Raw genomic sequence first — 22,718 nt, 5'->3', positions numbered from 1 at the left:
TGTTTAGGGATTACCAACCATTTTTAGAAACATATTTCAAAATGAGAATATAAGGTACACTGAGGCATTAGACAGAAATGCTTATGGCTCCAGGTGACTGGCCCAGGAGCTCTGCCTGGCCTGATGTGCCCAGCCACCCACCAGGGTGAGGGTAAGGGGTCTAAGAGATCAAAGGCGATCAATAGCTCAGTAAATCTGAAACTCATCGGTAATTCATTTGCCTTAGGAGTGTTTGTCTGAAGTATTCTATATAACAAAAGCCTAATGTGCAAATTGTCCCCTCGACTGGGAGTTCGACCGCTCGCTATGACGTGTGCTGACTACCAGAGGGTGGCACAGAATATGGTGGGCGTTGGCTATGCACTGTGCCACTCGCAGGCTACCTGGGGGCAGGGGTGATGGGGATGGAGGTGCAGTGAGAATGCGGGGTGTCCGCCAAGCTCGCTCTCACTCCCCCTGCTACCCTCCCCAGGGATGCCAGGGCTCGTGTGCCGGGGAAGCCCCCGTGCTCAGGTTCTGGGAGCCCGTGAGGAGCCCACCCTGCACCCCGTGCGGCCTCTTCTAGGTGAGCCAGGCCGCAGCCACCGGGACCACAGGGGCTGGTGAGGCTCCCTGTGGGTTCATGCAGAAGCCGGTCTGCAAGGCCGGTCAGGAGAGAGCGCACTCACTGCCCGCCTGGCTTCTGTGCAGTGCCACTAAGTGCCCAGAGGCCCACGCTGCACCCCGGTTCGCAGTTTCTAGCTGTACTCACCGTATCTCCACATAGGGACTCAGGTGCCATGACTTAGGCAGAGGGGGCTGCCTGGGGACCCAGGGGCCCAGAGGTCAGCTGGGACCTGCCCTTCCACACCAGATGCTTGCACTTTGATCACTGGTCAGGCCTAGGGACCACACCCATGCATGAATTTCATGCTCCAGGCCTCTAGTTTATTTATAATGAAGTTAGGTTGATGGCATTTTTATTTTCTTTCTTGAAGTGGGGTGGGGGATGTTTGTTTAGATGAAGTAGCTTGGTTAGATTTTTGACCTACAAACTAATCTGCTTGTAGTCCTGGGTACTAAATGAATGCTTTAGACCAGTGGTTCTCAACCTTCCTAATGCCGCAACCCTTTAATACAGTTCCTCATGTTGAGGTGACCCCCAACCATAAAATTATTTTCGTTGCTACTTCATAACTGTAATTTTGCTACTGTTATGAATCGTAATATAAATATCTGATATGCAGGATGTATTTGCATTGTTACCAATTGAACATAATTAAAGCATAGTGATTAATTACAAAAACAATATGTAATTATATATGTGTTTTCATAGATGGTCTTAGGCGACCCCTGTGAAAGGTTCGTTCGACCCCCAAAGGGGTCGCGACCCATAAGTTGAGAACCGCTGCTCTAGACGAAGGACTCTGGAGACCAAAGAAGTTTCATATACTTATGAAAATGTTTTATTACCTGATTCATCAGAAATTTATATCTGATTCTTGGTTAAGAGTTTTAAATTCTTTTATATGCTCTCAGATGTGGCTTCTGCTTCAACTTTGTTTTTCTGTTCAGGATCTGGTCCTGCAAACCCTGCCCTGATTGTAGACTTAGCTCTGGCTGATCCTACTGAATGTGTTTCCAATAAAGATCTGTATTACTGTGATTTAAGTCTTGTTAGTTAAAGAGTTGCTGGAAAAGTATAGTAGAAATAATATTCAGATTTTATACATTTCTATATAGTTACATATAGTTTTATAATGCTTTATAATTTAATATCTTATTTAAGTCATTTTATTTAATGCCTACTCCTTTTTTAAGACATGTAACATATACTAGTATAGTAACATAAGGCATTTTCAACCTGTCCTTGAGCTTGTAGAATTTTCTTTAAAAAGTGAGGTGATGTCAGGCTGGTGTGGGTCAGTGGATTGAGCATTGTCCCGTGCACCAGGAGGCAAGGTTTGATTCCTGGTCAGGGCACATGCTGGGCTTTTGAGCTCAATCCCCAATAGGGGGCGTGCAGGAGGCAACTGATCAATGTTTCTCTCTCATCACTGTTTGTCTCTCCCTCTCCCTTCTTCTCTCTCTAAAAACATACACAATAAAAACATAATAAATAATGAAAAGTGAGGTGATCACATGTATTATCTATATTACATGTACTATCTATATTACAAATTACATACTAAATTCTGTCATCACGCTTTTATATATATACTAGAGGCCTGGTGCACGGATTTGTGCACCAGTGGGGTCCCTTGGCCTGGCCTGTGGGGATTGGCCTGAAACCAGCTCTCTGACATCCCCTAAGGGGTCCTGGATTGCAAGAAGGCACAGGCCAGGCTGAGGGAACCCACTGGTGCACGATTGGGGCCAGGGAGGGACCACGGGAGAGCTCCAGGGTGTGTCCGGCCTATCTTACCCAGTCCTGATCAGGGCTGGCTGGCTAGGGAGGGACCGCAGGAGGTTGGCTGGCTGGGGAGGGACTGAAGGAGGGTTCCAGGACATGTCTGGCCTGTCTTGCCAAGTCCCAATCGGCCAGACCGAAGCAACAAGCTAACCTATCGGTGGGAGCATTTGCCCCCTGCTGCTCAGTGCGCATCATAGCGACTGGTCAAATGGTTGAACAAATGGTCAGACACTTAGCATATTAGGCTTTTATTATATAGGATTTGGAATAAATTGTCTCTCCATTCTAGTTGCCACTCCTTTAGTTCAGTTCTTTTTTTCCTCTGTGTACATGTATCAGCTTCTAACTGACCTTCTCTCTGATCTTTGGTCTTCAGTACCCTCAACCCCCAACCTCCAAAATAAATTAATCAGTTTAGTCTCCACAGTGCTTTCACATTGGATTTCTTGTCATGGAAATCTGACTTTGTGACTTCACTGGTTAAAATCACTTAGTGGCTCCCTGTAACCTCCCTCCTGAATTTAAGCATGGTAGCATAGCAAAGAAAGCTGTTCACACACTGGCTTCTTTCTGCCTTATCACTCTCCCTCGGCCTTCTCTCATTTATATCACCTGATCCTGCAACACTAAACTATACAGAATAACTTCATGTTCCCTAGATACATCCATGTGTGACTCCATGCCAAGCCTTTATGGCCTCCACAGAGTACTTTCATCTCTTTGCATATGCCGTTCCTTCTGCTGACACCTTCCTCTGTTCTCCCACCTCTTTCATTACATCTAAGGCCTACTCATCTCTTCAGACATATGCCAGTCAGTAACTCTGAGATGGTTGCCTATCTTCCTGTTTTGTCAGAGGTTTTTCCTTCCCTATATTCCATAGGGCCTGTGCTTTCTTTCAGAAAAGATTCACACACTCTATTAAAATTGTTTATTTGTCTCTCTCCTTTTCCACCAAGTGGAGTTTGTGTCTCCATTTCTGGGGTCTATCCCAGCAGGCATTAGGCATCATAGTAGCCAGTCAATATATTTGCTTGATGAATGAATGAATGAAAAGGAGGGAAAGGAAGACTACATCAAAGCACCAAAGGTTTTTAGTTGTAGTTCTAGAGATTCAGACCTTCATAAGAGTAAGAAAGGAGAAGTTTAGTTGATGAGCCCTGACAGACTCTGATAGAGAGCAACCCTATGCTGTAAGAAGTCACAAATTCTTATAATCCCAAATGCCTTATATATATACCACTCACCACACTGTATACTGCAGTTATTGGTAAGTAAAGAAGAAGTGAGGGTAAGGGATAGGAATATAAAACAGTACATCTTTATATTTTGAGACCATGACTTTTTTCTAAAGATTTCTTGATTATTTTTAAAGGCATGAGAAATATGCAAGAACTATATTTGTTAGGGCTTGGATCTCTTTCCTGGTTTAAGATCTCAACTCAAGATTTGTTGCAGGCCCTTTGGTTTATCATTCTGGTTATAAAACAGAACATTTTTTAATGCTTAACTATTTAATAAATCAAGTCCATTTAAAAAGAGAGTGCACAAAATCTCATTCTGGACTCTGGTGGAGTCCTTCACCCACATAGCGGATGCTATCTTTCTTGGGTGCAGCACTCTCTTCTTTATGGCATCAGCCTGGGGAAATGCAATAGCCCCACCCATTAGACTCCCAGTGGCCCCATCCTTTGGAGCTTGCACCCTGCTGAAGATTCAACTGCCCATGCCAGAGTGTAGTGGTCCAGGCAGACTTAGGGGGTATTAGTGACTGAGTTGTATGGCTTTGGAGCCAGTGCCATGCCCCCCACTTTCCTGTGAACCTGAGCTTGGTGGCCTCCCTAGCATGGGAGATCTGCTAGCTCCCCCTTCTGGGCTCCTGGTGGCCCCACCCGCCTGACTCCCACTGGGGCCCTACCCTGCTAAGCTCAGGCTCCAGGCAAAATGTGCAATAGGCTGAGTTGTGTGGTTCGAAGACCTGGACCATTTTTTTTCTCCCACACCAGACTGGTGCAGAGCCTTCTTTTAGTTTGTTTGGGACTGACAAACTCTGCTGGCCTCACCTGACAACTCCCTGTGACCCCATCCCACCACATAGGTTTGTGGGCATCCATCAGGGGGACAGCTAGACTTGTTATACCCTAGGACTTTGGCTGAGTGGCCTCATAACCACTCACGCCTACCTGGTGATTCACTGAGAACCTCCTCATGTAACTTGAGTAGCACCAGAGGCGGATCTAGGGGACCTTGGGCCTTTTGTTGACCAGTCCCTGGGCTTGGTGCTGGTGGAAGCCAGCCTTGGTGTGAAGTTTGGTCATTTTCATGCACACCAAAGCCCAGCAGAGGCAACCACAAACTGTGGATGGCTTTGTAACTTCAAACAGGATGCCCAGGGCCACTCACAGGCAACGTCTGGCATTGACCTACACCAGCTCCCTACCAAGAGGCCCAGGAACAGATATACACCCAGACGACATCTGAACAGGCTCTGGTTGGCCCCACAAGTGGTATGTCTAAAGGGAGATCTCAGGAGGCATCAGACCACACTGAGGCAAAATCTGCTTTGTGTGATCAACACCTACACAGCAGCTCATACACTGTGGTTGGAGTCAATCCTCAAAATCAGCCAGCCTGAGGGTCTTTCCCACACATGAACAGACCAACAGCAATCAAGATTCAATTACAACAGAAGGCTCACATACCCTGCACAAGGGACATTCCTGGAGCACCCAGCTCATGTGATCAAGGCGAGTGCGCCATTGGTCCTACAGGACACCTACTACTTAAAGCCACCCTACAGAGACATAGCAGATTGACTTAATACATAGGGACAAACACAAAGAGGCAACAAAAATGGGGAGACAAAGAAACATGCCCCAAATGAAAGAGCTGGAGAAATCTCCACAAAAAAAAACTATATGATTTGGAGGCAAGCAATTTACCAGATATGGAGTTCCAAAAAAATGGTTATAGGTATGCTCAAAGAATTTAGTGGGAACTTAACAGCATGAAAAAGAACATAGAAACCATAAAAAAGAACCAGTTAGAAATGAAGAATACAATATCTGAAATGAAGAATACACTAGAAGAAATAAATAGTAGGTTACATGAAGCAGAGGACCAAATCAGCAATTTGGAAGACAAGGAGAAACAAACACCCAGTCAGAGCAACAATAAAGGGAAAATAATTTTTAGAAATGAGGATAGTTTAAGGGACCTTTGGTACAACATGAAGCGTAACATTTGCATCGTAGAGATACCAGAAGAAGAAGAAAGAGAACAAGGGATCAAAAACCTATTTGAAGAAATAATGGCTGAAAACTTCTCTAAACTGGTGAAGGAAAAAGACACAAGTCCGGGAGGTGCAGGGAGTCCCAAACAAGATAGACCCAAAGAGGCCCACCCCAAGACACATAATAATTTAAATGGCAAAAATTAAAGACAAAGAATCTGAAAACCAGCATGGAAGGACCTGATGTAAGTGAAATAAGCCAGCCAGAAAATAGACAGTACTTTATGATTTCACTTATATGTAGACTCTAATAAATCAAAGAAACTAACAAATAAAATAGTAACAGACTCATTGATAACAGACAATAGGCTGACAGATGTCAGAGGGGAGGGGTTTGGGGCTGGGTGAAAAGGTGAAAGGATTAAGCAAAAATCTTATGTGTGGAATCTAATGAACAAATACTAGTGAACAAAATAGAAATAGAGCCATGGATGCATGGAACAGACTGAGAGCTGTCAGGGGAGAAGAGTTGGAGGATGGATGAAAGACGGTGAAGAGATGAAGCAAAAAAACACATATATAACAAATAGAAAAAAAATTCTATTTTAAATAGAAAAAATTCTATTTAAATCTGAAATGGCACTGTGTCTTGATTTCATCACACATCAGACCATAGTGTGATGATAGCCAGAGGGGAAGGGGGTGGGAGTGGGTGGAGGTAGGCAAAGTAGGGATAAATAGGGACAGAAAGAGATTGCTTTGGGCGATGGGTACAGGATACAGTGTGCAGATGCGGTTTTGTGGAATTGTACATTTGAAACCTGTATGGTTTTTTTATTTTATTTTTTTAAACCTGCATGGTTTTGTGAACCAATGTCACCCCAATAAATTCAATTTAAAAACAATAAATAAAAAGAGAGTGCACAGTCAGGAATGCAAGCATGTGCACGTGCAGGTATCATTAAGCTGATCCATGAAGGAAACAAAGTAAAACAGATGTCATTCAATTTCATTTTGAAGTCTCCTGATATTTGATTACATACTGTTTTTCCATTCTGAGAGTGTTTTTATTTTATTTTGGTTTTGTTTCCCAAATATAGCTGTGACTAATACCACCATAGAAGGTGAGATTGAAACAAATGAAGTTCAAGGATTTTTCTTTGGGAAACTAAAGTAAGTCTGAAATGAAGTAAAATTATATTAATATACTCTTACATGTGCTTTTTATGGGAATTAATTCAATATGCTCTGTTAGCTTATGTTTCACATTTTAAAAATACACATATAATTGTTTTTATTTATTATAAAAGTAATACACAGTTAATACAAAAAAAGCACTAAATTGAAAAGTAATCACTAATTCAAGATTGTAAGTATGATTAGACAATAGGAATTGAAAATGATCAAAGTTATCTCTGGCAAAAAATCTAAATAAAAACTTACAGAATATTTTATAGATATAATAGGTTACAAAAATCGTGGTTAATATTTAGCATGAGCCCTAGCCGGTTTGGCTCAGTGGGTAGAGCGTCGGCCTGTGGACCAAAGGGTCCCGGGTTCGATTCTAGTCAAGGTCACGTACCTTGGTTGCAAGCTCCTCCCCAGCCCAGGCCTTGGTCAGGACTCGTGCAGGAGGCAACCTATCGATGTGTTTCTCTCACAGCGATATTTCTCTTTGTCTCTTCCTCTCCCTGCCACTCTCTAAAAACCAATGGAACAATATCCTCGGGTGAGGACACACACATACACATTTAGCATGAAAAAAATCATAATTTTTACTCCTCAAAAGAAGAGAAAATTTATTTCCCTAAATTTCTGTGCTGCAGATTCCCATATTAAAAAGCTTTTAATGTCTCATCTTAATTTCATATCCATGTTTAAGTAAACTTTGAACAATTAAAATTGTGTCCCCCTTTTTTTCCTGCATTACTGATTGAAGACAAGGAATAGGATGGTGAGTACTCTCTGAATATTCATGAATGGGGATCATTGTAGCTTTATATTCTCTCTTATTTCCAAGAAGGGAAAGTTTATGATTCCAATATAAAGGCAAAATTAATGAAAACAAAAAGTGATTTTATTAATATCTTTAGTTCATGTTTAGTATTACATAAAGGACACTTAGGACACTTATCTACTCTGCTGAGTAGATAACTATATAGAGTGAGGGGAACATTTTTGGAGTCTATGCTAATTTATACAGATGACTGAGTTACAACTCTAAACTGTATTGGCCAAGTGGTATACTAGGGGCCTTAAAAAGTTAATGCATCTTGCAAAATGGACTTATTCTAATTAAGGTATTTATTTGGTAGATAACAAAACATTTTTATTTCATTTTCAGCTGTGTCTCAACATCTCAGAATCCATAGTTCTGTTCTTTTCTAAACATAACTTTTTATGGGAATAAATTGTGCATCCTCCAAAAAGCCTTTGGAATCCTGGGATATTAGTTTTTTAAGAGGATATACTCAAAGTTAGTTCTTATACCATTACTCAACTGATTTAGGGAAAAGTAATTTTTTTTCTTTAAGGTATTATATGAATAATGTATTTTGACCTGAGTTACATAAATAAATTTAGCATTGAAAATTATTGATTATGATTAAATATGAAGAACAATATATCTCTTATAAACTTAATATTACTCCATTACTTGAAATTTTGAGAAATGAGGGGTTAATGTAATTTGTGGTGATTTTTTCTGAAATTTTGTTGCTTTTTCATTATGAGACCAGTTATAGTCAATCTTGATTCATTTTCAATATGTGGTCCTACATTTTAATCAAATTGCAAAATATTGACACTGTAGTATATTTATTTGTTGTTATCTGTAAGATTAATGCATTTCTGAATATATGTTCTATGTATTTATTCTCATTTCACTTTTTAATATCTTCATTTCTCTTTTCTCCTGAAATTATTTTATAAGGTGTGATGGTAGCTAAAATATTTTTTTAAAGGAATTCTATTTAAATCTGAAATGGCACTGTGTCTTGATTTCATGAGATATAGAAGATTATACTTTAGATTGTATGTATAGTAAAATGTCATTCTACTACATTATTATTTGGCATTCTCTAAAAATACCTAGATGTATTTAATATTAGGCAAAATTATCTTATGTTTTTTATACATTTTATACATGGAACTTTTCAGAAATAGTGTAAGCTCTAAGATTGTATAGGGAGCATTTATGTTTTTCCTTATAAAATATTTTTTACTTTAAACTGTAAAAGCAATACTTTTAATTTATAAAATGTTAAAATAAAAAGTATATAACATAAAAACTAATAATTCAGCCCTCTCCCTTGGGACCCTTATAGGTAATGTTAGCATGTTAACAATTGAGAGAGGTTTTGTTTTGTTTATATGTTGAAAAAAAATAGACATATGTCTCCCTCATTTATGTTTAAGTTCTGTGGATATAGTGGCATCATGACTTATTCTTTTAATGATGAACAATTAGTTTATAACTAATTTGGAAGAGTTAATTTCAAAAGCATACTGCTTAAATAGTGATTTATAGTAGGTGGTGATAATTAACATTACTTACTACTTTAATGCAGAGAAAGATACTCAGATCTCAGAGATAATCTGACAGCATTCCAGAAATACCTGATTGAGAGTAGCAAAGAAATGATGCCTTTGAAAGTCTGGGAACTACAAGGTATAGTATTCTACTTTAACATAGCAGTTTGGTAAATGATCTCTGTTTTATTAAAGAAGCTTTTATATAACATGATATAAATTATTTTATAGAAAGTAATAATTACTGTGATGTAAATATAAATTATTACATTACTTCTTGTGAAAATAAATATTTAATAAAAATGTATCCATCAACCAAATTATATTTTTTATGTCTGTAAGACTTAAAATTATATGAAGTGTAGTTATTTGGTATTATCTAATCATTTTTAAAGTGTACACTGATTTATCTATATTAAATCACATTTCATGGAATCTATAACATTGATTAAAAATCCTAACTAGTAGGTCAGGAGAAATCACATCTAACCTTTAGTTTTCTTCTATTTAAAATTTGGATCTTAATAGACTGACTATTGCATGTTTCACTATTCGCTTAGAACAGCTTCTGTGCTGACATCCCATAAGCAGATATTTTATGGCCAAAATTACTTTGGATTGAACAATAACTCCTTTCAGCTTGTACTTTTTTAATTACTTGTAATTTTTAGTAGGTCATGGGGTCATGTTTTTTTGTGTGATCCATAACTTTCATCACATGTGTCATCAACTTTTAAAACTTTATAACAGCTTATTGAGATACAACTGACATGCTATGCAGGTTATCTATTTAAAGTATATCATTCAATGGGTTTTAGTATATTTTCAGAATTTTAAACTGTCACCACAGTTAATTTAGAATATTTTCATCACTCCAAAGAGAAAGTACAGTAGGTCCTCGGGTTACATCGGAGATCCGTTCCTACGGCGCAGCGCGATGTAACGCGATTTTAGCCCTAAGTCAGAACCCACCTACATAAGCACCTACATCACTCACATGGAGCACATACAGAGCAGTAATAAAGTGAAACAGTAAAAATAAATTTAAAGATAATAACTCCTGACTTTTACTTGTGGTAAATAAATAATAAAAAAACATAAATCACATATGTACATACGTCGAAATGACGGAACTTTTTTTTTTTTAATAAATAAATGGGAGATGGCGACGTAACCACGAAACGACGTATGTTGAGTCTGAAGTAACCCTAGGACTGCCTGTAGTGTACATGTTAACAGTCACCCTCATTTCTCCCAATTCCTCCAGCTATAGGCAAGCCCCAGTCTACTTTCTTTTCCTTCAAAATGTACTCCAAGGGACCCATAATTTAGAAATTATAGCTGACAGAGTGCTTTTGAAGGCTTGTAAACAGAGAATATGCATAGTCAGCTTACTTTTAATTAACCTTCGTAGTGTCTGTGTAAGGGATTTGAATGGACTAAGAACAAAAAACCTAATTAAGACATCACTGAAGTAGTGTAATGAGGGGTTGAACTATGACTATGGTAGAGGCATAGAAAGGAGAGCTGGATTTGGCAAATATTTAGGAGATAAAGGAGTTAAAAATGGCATTAATATATCCAGCTGAGAATATAAAGCATGGGAGCAGGTTTGTGTGTTGAATATAGGGCCCAGAAATAATGAGACTGGCATTACAATGATGGACTTAAAAGGGATTGTGACATATCCAGATGACAAGGGCTAGCTGTGGGGTGAATATAAAGTCCTTAAGCTAAAAGGAGAGGATTTTAAAAGTTGAAAATCATAGCATCAAGTTGTTTAAAAGGAGGGGGTGCTAACTGAAAGTGGGGAGTGACCAAATCAATGCACAAGGAAGGGGGCTGTGGTGCTCGTCTCCGTGTGGACAGTGGGTCCCATGAGGAAGACATGGCGGGAGGATGAGAAATGGAAGAGTTCATTATAGACGCTAAGGAAACACATGTTCAAGAAAGAAAGAGTGATCAGTACCTTTTCTTTTTCTTTCTTTCTTTTTTTGGATTGATTTAACACAAATTATTGAGTGTCTGCTAGGTTTCAGCCATGTCCCTACATCCATGGTTTCATAATTTTGAGCTGAGACCTACATAGTAGTGAATATATTTTACATTGATACGCATACAAAATTGTATAATGTCTGAATACATAAGTATGCTCAAAACCAAAAAAAAAAAAAAATCTTAAGCATATAGTATGTATGTTTACTACATTTTATCTACTCCAACAAAACTTCCTTTTCTTCTACCATATTTCATTAGAAAAAAAATTCACATTACTCATTAACCTGACTTCACTGTTAACTCATGGGTTCCAGCTGACATTTTGAAACATACTAAATTCTGAAGATAAAATGAAGAGTTAAAACAGATAACCATGTTTTCTTCAGAGGATCCTAGATAAACAGAAATAATTTCAAAAACCAATATAGAAAGTACCATTTTAAGTGCTGCCAAGTCAAGATACATAGATTATGAAGCGCATATGCCAAGAAGATCTGAATTGGTGTGGTGGGGCTAGGGAAGGGGGAACCGAAAGGGGAGGCTTTCTCCAGAGTGATGATTGAATTGAAATTTGAGGAGGGTTTGGAATAAATTTGAGGGTGGGTTATTTAGAGAAAATACAAAAGATCTTTGTGAGAGGTTGGATGTGAAATGGGAGGGAGAAGGAAATATCAGGAACAACAGCTATATTCATGGTTTGCCCAACTGGAGGGACAATTTTGTGATGGTATTTGCTGAAAATAGAAGAAGACTAAAGAGTACCAGGTTTGGGCAAAGATGAAGCGGGACTATCACAATTTCAACATGCTGCTGTTGAAATTTCCAAGTGGTAAAACCAATAAGGTATTTAAAATAGGGGTCTGGATTTTAGAGTCAAAGTGTAGGTGTTAAATAGCAATTTATGAATCATCTAGGTATGGAACAATTTAGACAAAAGCAAAAATGTAAATAGAATCTGTTATTTAATTTCTTGTTATTTGCACTCTGATTATATAAGTGAATTTTCAGGGGCTTTCAAATAAATTACATGTAGAAAATTGATCATGTGAAAGGGAATTACACTCATGTTATAAGAAGTTTTAGAAGACTAGTTATGCTATCAACCTGAGTAAAAGATAGTTGTCCATGCTCATAGTATTTAATGATGGTGATTGATGATGATAAAAATATTAGCCAATACTATGTGTTTGGCATAGTAATGGGCTCTTTATATGCATTATCCTAATTTTTTAAAATTCATATAATATAGATACCCACTCTCCCAGATGAGGAAACTTCAAGAAATGGACACACAAAATAATTAAGCACATATCAAAAATACCTAAAACAAGCAGGTCTATCTCATTTTAGAGCCTAAATTCTTCCTTTACCACTATATTGTACTGTTTTTTAGTATAACATTGTGTAGCCAAATGCTGTTAGGCAACATCATTGATCATATATTTCCCTCAAAAGAAATACTCTTCTATTAGTTGTTATATTATATCAATCATGTAAGTAATGACTCTTAAGGTTTCTCACTAAAAAAGCATATATTCCTAAATGTATGCATACCAGTTAAAAATTATGTTGCTTATAAATGCCTTTAATAGTAATAGAATAATAAAAGACATAACATAAATGGTCTTATTTATTATTTTACTGTTCATTTACTCATTCATTCATCAGTTTTTGTGGAGTACTTATCTATAAGGTACTTTTTTTGTGTGAAAATATTTAAATTCTACTTTGCTTCTGGCATATTGGAGACTGCCTATAGTAAGCCACAAACATTTTTTTCTTACATAGAACTGTCATTTCAAGTACAATAATGCTAAGTTTAGTATTTTATTTTTATTGTAGTATAAAAGTAGGACAATACTGAAAGAGTATTTCCTGAGTTAAATACATTGGGTCCTTCTGAAAGTTTTCATAATTACTGAGTTAAAAACATTGAGTCCTTCTAAAAGTTCTTTTCAGAATTGGTTCTTTAAACTTTTTTTCCCTTCCTCTTGTTACTCTTTTTTATCAAAGCCTTTTCTTGCCTATTTAACCTAAATATAGAAAAAAATTGCTTTGCATCCACATTTCTTTTCATATATCTTTTTGAAGTTATACTATAATTTGTGGAAAACAAATATTAAGTATTAAATGATAATTACTGATTTATTAAAGTGTAAAGTTTACCTTAATAGGAAATAAGTGATACCTTTCCATTTAAAAGTTTTGAAAAATGCTAAATATAATGGTGTCTTCATCCTATCTAATAAAGAGATGATATGCAAATTGACCGTCGCTCCAACACACAAGATGGCTGCCCCCATGTGGACACAAGATGGCCTGCAGGGGAGGGCAGCTGTGGGCGATCAGGCCTGCAAGGGAGGGCAGTTGGGGGGGACAAGGCCTGTAGAGGAGGGCAATTGGGGGGACAAGGCCTGCAGGGGAGGGCAGTTGGGGGGAACCAGGCCTGCAGGGGAGGGCAGTTGGGGGTGACCAGGCCTGCAGGGGAGGGCAGTTGGGGTGACCAGGCCTGCAGGGGAGGGCAATTGGGAGTGACCAGGCCAGCAGGGGAGGGCAGTTAGGGGCGACCAGGCCAGCAGGGGAGGGCAGTTAGGGGCAATCGGCTGGCAGGGGAACAGTTAGGTGTCGATCAGGCTGTCAGGGGAGTGGTTAGGGGGTGATCAGGCAGGCAGAAGTGGTTAGGAGCCAGTGGTCCCAGATTGTGAGAGGGATGTCTGGCTGCCAGTTTAGGCCCAATCCCTGTGGGTCCCAGATGGGAGAGGGTGCAGGCTGGGCTGAGGGACACACACATACACATACTCACACACACATTCACACATACACACACACACACACACACACACACACACACACACCCGTGCACGAATTTCATGCACTGGGCTTCTAATGTCTATATAAGAATATATGGTCAGAAGGGTTGAGTAAATTACTTACATTACATGGAAATGTCTATAAAGGTATGGCATTATGCTAGATTTTTTAACGTTCCTTTTCCCTTCTAGATCTTAGTTTTCAAGCAGCTTCTCAAATAATGGCCACTCCAGTTTATGATGCCTTAAAGTTAATGAAAGACATTTCACAGAACTTCCCCATAAAAGCCAGGTATAGTAAAGTTTATTAGTTTGATAATGACCAGAATTCTTTCCATTAAACAAAATTTATGAAAATAGCTGGTTTCATTTAACATAATGTCAGTTAATTCTAGTATAAATAGTGTTTATGAAATCAGGACCTTTCTGTATTATGTATGTTGTTGTTTTTTACCGGAGCAGAATATTGGCTTGTATATGCATGTGTGTATGTACTGCAAAATAGAACTCTTGAATTAGAGCCAAATAGAAAGGAAAAAAAATTCATTAGACATACATATACTTAAATATAAGCAGCGAGACATGACAATCCAAGAAAAAGTTTGTTTAAGCAGTAAATAAAAAGGGCATTTTTTTTTCTGTTCACCATGGAGGATGTTGAAAAGTATTACTCTAAATAAATCTATGCCCAAAGTATAGCCAAATCTTCTTGCCATTTCAGATTCCAAATAAGTAGTAAGGTCTTAATTTTATGGAATAGCTTATGGAATACTTTTTGCCAATAGGTAAACAATATAGATAATTCAGGTTTCCAGGTATTGTAAGGATTGACAAAATCACAGGACTTTGATTCATTTGTATTTGGATCTGGAATGACAGAATATAAAATTACAGGCAACCGGTAAAATATAAAGTTAGCTTATATTGAATGCATACAACATGTGACAAGTGAGACAATAGAGGAATCCTTGGGCTCTCAGCATCCCTTCTTAAGCATTGGATGCTTACTAGGCTTCTATCTGTCTTAAACACTCTTTTCTGCATTTATCCACAGTACATTTTACTGAATGTTATCTAGATATTCTTTACCTTGGTAAGATAAATAAAGAGTACATAGTTGTCCACAAGATACTAAGAACCTTTTCATGGTACCCTGAAAATACACAGGTTTGTCACTTTATTTGCACATTAAGAATGAATATATTGCTATGACTCAATTTTAATTTAAACAGTCAAAAATTTGAGAAGTCAGTATTATGAAACATAAAATATGTATGTGTGTATAAGTATTATGTTTAGCCACATTGCTCCTAATTAAGTGTAGCTTTTGAAATTACTCGATTAAATACAAATAAAGTTAAAATAATTTTAGTTTTAAGAAGACAGTTGATTCGTTTTTTGATAGTAAGTACCACTATTGTGGGGTTCAGCTGCTACACTCTAGTTTTAATTCATAGTTGGCTGTTAAAAAATATTTACAAACTATGCTAACACTGCTTAATGGCTACATTGTAAGCTTGAGCATAACTCTAAAACACTTGGTGAACAATTGGTAAATGTTTATTGAAATAAAATATTTGCTAAATTAATGAAAAACTTGCATTATCAAATTTATGTAATTTCTCTCAAATGCTACTAACTTTTAGGAGATAATGCACACTTATTGTGGATTGTTTTAAATTAAACTTTTCTGTTTGAGTTGTACCTAAAGCAGAACTTTGTGTTTACTATCTTTTAAATTTTAAATCATTTTCTTCTGTGCATAAAATTGATAGATATATAACTAAGCATTCTTAGGAGTTAAGTCAAATAATAGCCCTACTTAAAAAAAATTTTTTTATAAGCTATTCAGGAGTGAATATGTGAAGTCAGTATTGTCAGCATTTTTTAAGTTATGTTTTATGGTAAAGATCCCAGATTAATCGAAATTGTTTGTGTGCAAATATTCTGAAAATTACCTGTTTGTATTGATACACATGATGGCATTGATAATTTCATGCAAAATTTCTCTGTGTGAAAAAAACAACACAAATAGCATTTTTAATCAAGTATTTTTGAAAAATAAGTATCTAGAATTAAGCAAGTCTGACAATACCTAATGCATTCAGTTAGTGCACATGAACTTTTGACAGTCTCTGTTCCATCTGAATCACATACCCTTGTTAAATGAAAGCCATCGTACCACTTGTTAATAGGCTATATAGAAATGTCATGAAGCCTTTAGAGTTGTTTGTTTCTTACACAAAGTATTATATTACCTTGAATTATAGATTAGTCCTAAACATTTAAGGAGGAATGAGTTACAACAGTATTTATTTTCCCAGATCTCTGAGCAGAATTTCTATAAATCAACATATGAAGAAGGAAATACAGAAAAATCAACAGGTTTGAATTTATTTTTTAAAAAATTTACTATAGTTATATCATTGTTTCAGACTTTGGATTTTCAGTTTTCATACAAAAAAGAAAATGTTCATTTGTACTTTCGATTATTAAAACAATTCAAGTTTTTCCATTTTTATACTGTCTACTAATTCTAGCCAGTAGTTCCTGACATATATTTTACTTACCTGCGTATTCACCTTATACTTCAAATCTTTTGTCCATGTAGTATGGTTTTCTTAATAGGATAAAGAATATGAGTTCATTATTATTTCCCAAATTAGTTAAAAATTTGAGGAGCAAGTCAAGTTTAGACCACTGGAACATTGCTGTGATCCTATAGTGTGCAGGACATGATTGGTAATTTGGTAAGATTCTTCCAAATAGTTTCTTAAATTACCTTAAGACCCCAACTGATCCTAATTGTGTTAATACTTGCGAAGTGCTTAGAACATTGTCTGGTTTTATTACAGAAGACTCGTTTGGTTTTAAGTGACATAATACCAGATGCACAGGGCCCCAAAAAGTAGTTTAACCTTCTCAGATAAAAGAAGTCTTACGTATGTGGCCACAGGCAGAGTTTTTTCCTTATCTGGTTGCAAAAATGGCTGCCAGAGCTCCAGACTTCTTACATGAATTCTAAGCAGAGGAGGCATCCTCACTAAGGCCTTCCTGAAGCATATAAGCCAAGTTTGACTTTCATCTCATTGGCCAAAATGCTGTAATGTGCCTCTCCCTAGCTGCAAGGGAGGGTAGAAAAGTCAGTTTTTACTTTTCTAGTAATTGAAGCAAGCAGAGGAGGAGTGGGTTAGGGATGGTGCTAGATGAGCCAGCCAACAGTGCCTGCCACACTGAGACAGTCAGCTCTCAATAAATGTCAGCTGTTCTGATGGTGACAACTACAATGTAAAGAAGTAGATGCTTAGTTCGTTGGGCATGGGTGCTAGGAACCATACACATCATCCCTGGAAGTATGTCACTATTACATCTCATCCATATACAGCAATACTACAATTCCTGTAAAACATAACTGCTGCAAAACATGTAATCAGAGAGTTTACACACAAAAAAGAAATCATACTGGTCTTTGAATATGGAAAAAGATTATCTGTCTTCACTCATAATAAGAGAAATACAGATCAGAGTTATATTGAGATACCAGATTTACAGTATGCAAAGGCTGATAGTGAAGTCTGTTGGTAAGTCTATCTTTTGTGTGTGTAAGACAGCAGGGAAAACAAGATATATATTTGTATGTGTTCGTATTTGCATAAAAGGACACTAGAAAAGGATGAACAAAAACCTTGGGGGGTGGGGGGCGGGAAGTAAAACAGATAGTCCTGTAGGCCATGGATAGGGGCTGGAGAACAGGGTAGAAAGTCCTAAAATGGGCATAAGAATTCTTTGTGTATAGTTTTGGTTTGTGTTTCTTTGTGTATAGGTTTTTATATAGTTTGACTTGGCACTCATGCAAAGATTATTGAGGAACTATGACTGCTGAGGTTGTGTAAATGAATGTTGGTTTGGTTTTATTCAGGAGAAAACAGCATTAACTCCAAAGTACAGCAAATTTCCCTATGAAGTTAATGATTCTTATTATTTTGCTTAGAGTTCAGCTTTTGGTGATTTAAAAATAAATGTTAATCCAATGTGTGTGTTTTATTTATTGTAAGAGCTGTTATGTCCCATGACATTTTTTATTTGGAAGGAAGGGAAAAAATGGTCAGGTAGTTTGGTAACTTTTTAATTTTGCTTTAGCAGTTTGAAACATTGTTTTAATTACATAGTTACATAAAAAAACAACAGATGAGATACTTAAATACAGAACCTAAATAAAGGAGTATACCTATTCCAAAAAGAAGTTCACACCTCTTCTAATTATGTCAACTGATTACTTAGAATGTATGAGAATTTTACAGTTCTAGAAAAAATTCCCTTGATTTGAATAACTTCTCCAGAAATTCCTCTGTAAAACATTCTTTTAGAGAATCTGTTTTTTTTCATATCCTGAAAAAAAACAAAACACCACCTTCCTATATGAAGATTTATATCCGATTTGACCTCACATTTTAAATTTAGAATGCATACAGTTTCTGTGTGGGGTCCTCCAGAATCGTTTATAAACCAATTTACCATTATAAAGCTCAACCAGTCATCTGAGATCCAAACAAATTGGAAATTTTTAGTTTCAGGTAATAGCCCAGCTCCATTGGTTGTTAAAGAGATATGTTATAATACCATTGTTTCCTCTTTTTAAAAAAATGAAGTCATATTTTTCCATGGAAATTTACATTTGTTTCTGCTCAAAGGCTAAGAGCACGCTCAACTTCATCCCACATTAAATAAAAAGTCCGTGTATATTTTTTTGGACCTTAAAAATAGTGAGAAATCTAGCCTCAAGTCCATATGAAGGTAAACCAGAAGCAATGAATTCTTATGGAAGACTTGTTCTTCCTAGCAACCAAGGTGAGGAAAACAAGTTTCTGTGCTGTTTCTGCAGGGCATTTTGTTTTCTAGGTCACCTTTTCACTGTGAGTAGCACTTCTTTGTGTGCACAAGGTTGTCTCTAACCCTACAGTCTGCGCTCAGTGAGCCCAAGGGTTTGCTTTCTGTCCTTTTGAGGCTAGACTTTAGAAACCCAAGCTTTAGGGACCCAAAACTGTTCACATTCTTGAACTTGTGTTTCTACTACTTTTTTGCCCATAGGTGAAATCTTTACTTTAAAAGCTGAACCATTCATTTAGAGGACATTATTAATATTTTAATGTAGCATTTTTTATATTTCCTTTTAAAAGGAGGATTTCGGGATCTCTGGTTCAACATATTGCTGGAAACTGAATTCTTACCCCTTGATTTGAGAAAGGCTTCCTGAAGTCATTCACTCAGGGTAATTTGACAGGATTTAGGCTACCTCTCTGAAGGGAAGGAGAAAGGATTTGTCTGTACCAGTCTCCAAGAGACTGACAATATTTCAGCAATTAAGTTCGGTTTATTACCCTTTTTGAGCATCTTCTTTGTTCAAGGCACTGTGCTTGGCTTAAATATTCCTGAGGGAATTAGCAATGTTGGGTAGATTGTGTGCTTTTGTGTACTGTCCACTTATAATTGAGTTGCCTAAACCAAATGAAGTCCTTGGAGAGTTCAAGACAGAGCTAAAACTAATTAATATTTTACCTATGAACCTTCACATGTTAGGGTTTAATCCCTTGGCAGTATTCTGCATAAATCCAGTGGAAATATTTTCTCTCCTGTTATAAATCTAGCTCCTCCTCTCTTCTCTCTGTGTAACTCACCTGTCATGGTGAGTGATAAACTTACAGAAAAATTTACCTCTGTCAAACCTTCTCTGAATCTCTTCAAGTTAATTTCATTATCTGTCTTTCTAGAATAATGAATACAAATCTCCATTAGGTCACTTATCATGCAATCTCTTTAAAATGCACTGTTTTACAATTGTTTTTTCTCCTAGACCAATTTACCTACACTGACAATAGTAATAAAGGCTTTATTTGTGAGGACTGTACATGTGACTGGACACAGGTATAGATTACCTTTAAACCTTATAACAAACCAGTGAGACAGATGTAAATACTCCATTTTACAGATGAGACTTACGGAAACTAAGTACCTTTGCACAAATTTTACCACTAGTAAGTAGCAAGACTAAGATTTAAAGTAGATCTGACTACCTCACCTTGATCTTAATAACTATTCTGTACTGGCAAGGACAATAACTTTTTTACTTTTATTATTACCTTAGTGCCTGCAGTAGGCCCCTGAGAAATATTTATTGAGTGAAAAGAAAAGACAGTGAACATTAAAACACTGCTTTAGTGGAAACCTTTATGAATTTAGAGTGATCTCCAAATATTTACATATACACCTACGTTTTGAGTCCTGGTATATTAAAGAATAGGAATGTGCCAACTAACAAATTTAAGTGTGTGAGCGCACATACACACACTCACAATATAAAAAGTGGGAGTCAAGGAATCATTGCAGCATTAGAACTTTAATATCACATACTGAAAAATCAAAATATTCAGGTATCTGTATCTCAAATCTGTCATCAGATGCCCATTACTAGATCAGGGGGCAAACTGCTACCAACCTGTAAGTCAATTCTAACCTGCCAATCGTTTTTATAAATAAAATTTTATTGGAACATAGCCATGGCCCTTTTTTCATATATTGTCTTTGGCTGCTTTCATGCTACAAGGACAGAGTTGAGTGGTTGCATCAGAGATAGTACGGCCTGCAGAGTCTAAAACATTTACCATCTGTTTGCAGACTCCTGACATAGATTAATATTATTATGTCCCTGGGTTAGCTATTTATTATTCTGCTCTATTTCAAGGATCTTCATAATAGATTTGAAATTCAGCCAGGTGATGCTCATCTGTATATAAATGGACTTCATGTTGACATGGATGCTCTTGATCCCTTTAGGTAAGTATTGAATTATAGATACAAACGATAACTACGGTTTATATAAAGGTAAATGTTGTCCTGAATTTAGTATTTGTCAAAATTCAAATAATCACTTTAGAGTAAAACAAATACATGTTTTTAATTGTATGAAACACCTGTTATTTTTGTAGAATACTCTCTTAAGTGTCTTAGAATGTTAGAACTGGGAGAGAACTTGGAGACAATTTTTGAGAAAACTGTACTTTTATCTGTCAGGAAGAAAATTTGAAATTATAGAATTCAGGGTGCTATCTTTTCCTTTAGGTTAAAAAAAAAAAATTCTTCAAAAAATGCTCTAGGGCAGAATTAGATAGTCTTTTATTCTTCATGGCCACTGGCCCATAAATCAGTCATGGGCCAAAAGAAGAGAAATCATTGAATTTATTTTATTTTTAAAGAGAAGAATAAAAGTACTTTAAGAATTAACATTTAGAATATAAAATAAATCTTGCAAGCATAATACTTTAGTTCAGACATTCAGTTTTAATTCAGTCAAATATATTTTATTGAACTTAAATTAATTAAATATTTATTATATTTTCTTACCAGTTTGTAAATATATAGGAAAATATAGGAAAAACTGAGAAGTAGAGTAGGTAGTTCAAATGGTGCTTTTCTCTTTATTTAGTTGAATCCTTAGGCCTAATATTGGGAAAATGATAATTTAAGATACATAAAAAAAATAGAGCAATTGTTAGCTCCTGGCCTATAAACTTCAGGGGGACAAAAGGTACATCTGTGCTCAGCACAGTGAAAACAGGTTTATAAAAGCAGGGAAGTGGTACATAGATTGTGGAAAGTTTTCCATGTCAATGTATGGGGAAATTTTCATAGCCGGAGCATTTTGATGTGTCATTTAGAAAGGCATAGGTCAGGGTTGGGCAACCTTTTTGTGAGTGCATGCCAAAACCAGCAAAATCTCAGACTCAAAATTCTTCTGCGTGCCAACCCTAATTTTTTGAGAACATGTTACGCCTACTTGATATCTCTTAACGTGTACGTATGTGAAGAACCTTGAAGAAATAATAAAATTCATTCGGGCGACAAAAACACAGTATATAATGATGAAAAATACATTTATTTTTTAATGTATACATGTACACTGATAGTCCGACAGAAAACTTTATGACTCCGTTTGATATTATCAGTGGAACTTTTGCTGCTGCATCACTGATGACAGATTTTACATCAGGTTTATATTTTGTGACCTTCAGAGATATGCACGAGCTACTACTTTCATCTGTCAGGCTACTCCTATTACGAGACTTAACAAAATTCATCACTAGAACAAAGATTCACAAGCGTATGTGGATGAAACCAAAACACTGGTTGGATCTAGGAAGGCAGGGAGAGTTAAGGCCAGAGGCATAGAAATTGCTCTTCCCCTCTCTTGTCAATCCATGTCTATGGGCTTTAAGATAACTTGTTATTTAAAATTATTTATTTATCTAAGATGCACCTACACTGAATTTATCTGAAAAATAAAAAAGTCAATATTAAGAAAAAAATTGTAAATGGAAGATTATAAGAGTGGGTTTCGCGTGCCAGCAAAAGTTACTGACGTGCCATGTTTGGCATGCGTGCCAGGGGTTGCCCACCCCTGGCATAGGTTATTCAACAAATACAACCCCTTGGCTCCTCCACATGGTAATTAGTGAGCTGCAGGGTGAGTGGTACATTTTTGTTTCTCATTGAAGTGATCACTAGTGATCCTTAGAGGAAAAGTGATCCTTAGAGGAAAAGAAAATATGTGAGGATATTTTTATCTTCTGACATTCTTATTTCAAAATAAATAATTAAAGAGGTTATCCAGAAAAAGATCAGAACCTGTAGGTAAAATCAGTGTGAAGAGGTTAATGAATGGGAGAAAATGATACAGGAAAGAGGAGAGGAAGAAAAATGT

General features: G+C 36.7%; 1 protein-coding gene across 1 annotated transcript in view; it reads left to right on the top strand.

Annotated features, from left to right (window-relative positions):
- UGGT2 (UDP-glucose glycoprotein glucosyltransferase 2) overlaps positions 1-22,718 on the top strand; it is a 180,331-nt gene that overhangs the window by 32,226 nt on the left and 125,387 nt on the right. Inside the window, exons 7-11 of the mRNA XM_059684977.1 lie at positions 6,725-6,797; positions 9,194-9,294; positions 14,156-14,255; positions 16,288-16,348; positions 20,703-20,794. Coding sequence (XP_059540960.1) covers positions 6,725-6,797; positions 9,194-9,294; positions 14,156-14,255; positions 16,288-16,348; positions 20,703-20,794 — 427 coding nt within the window. The remainder of the gene's footprint in view (positions 1-6,724; positions 6,798-9,193; positions 9,295-14,155; positions 14,256-16,287; positions 16,349-20,702; positions 20,795-22,718) is intronic.

This window comes from Myotis daubentonii, chromosome 2, assembly GCF_963259705.1.
Source record: "Myotis daubentonii chromosome 2, mMyoDau2.1, whole genome shotgun sequence".
Lineage (NCBI taxonomy): Eukaryota > Metazoa > Chordata > Mammalia > Chiroptera > Vespertilionidae > Myotis > Myotis daubentonii.
This window is presented reverse-complemented; position numbering and strand designations above follow the sequence as displayed.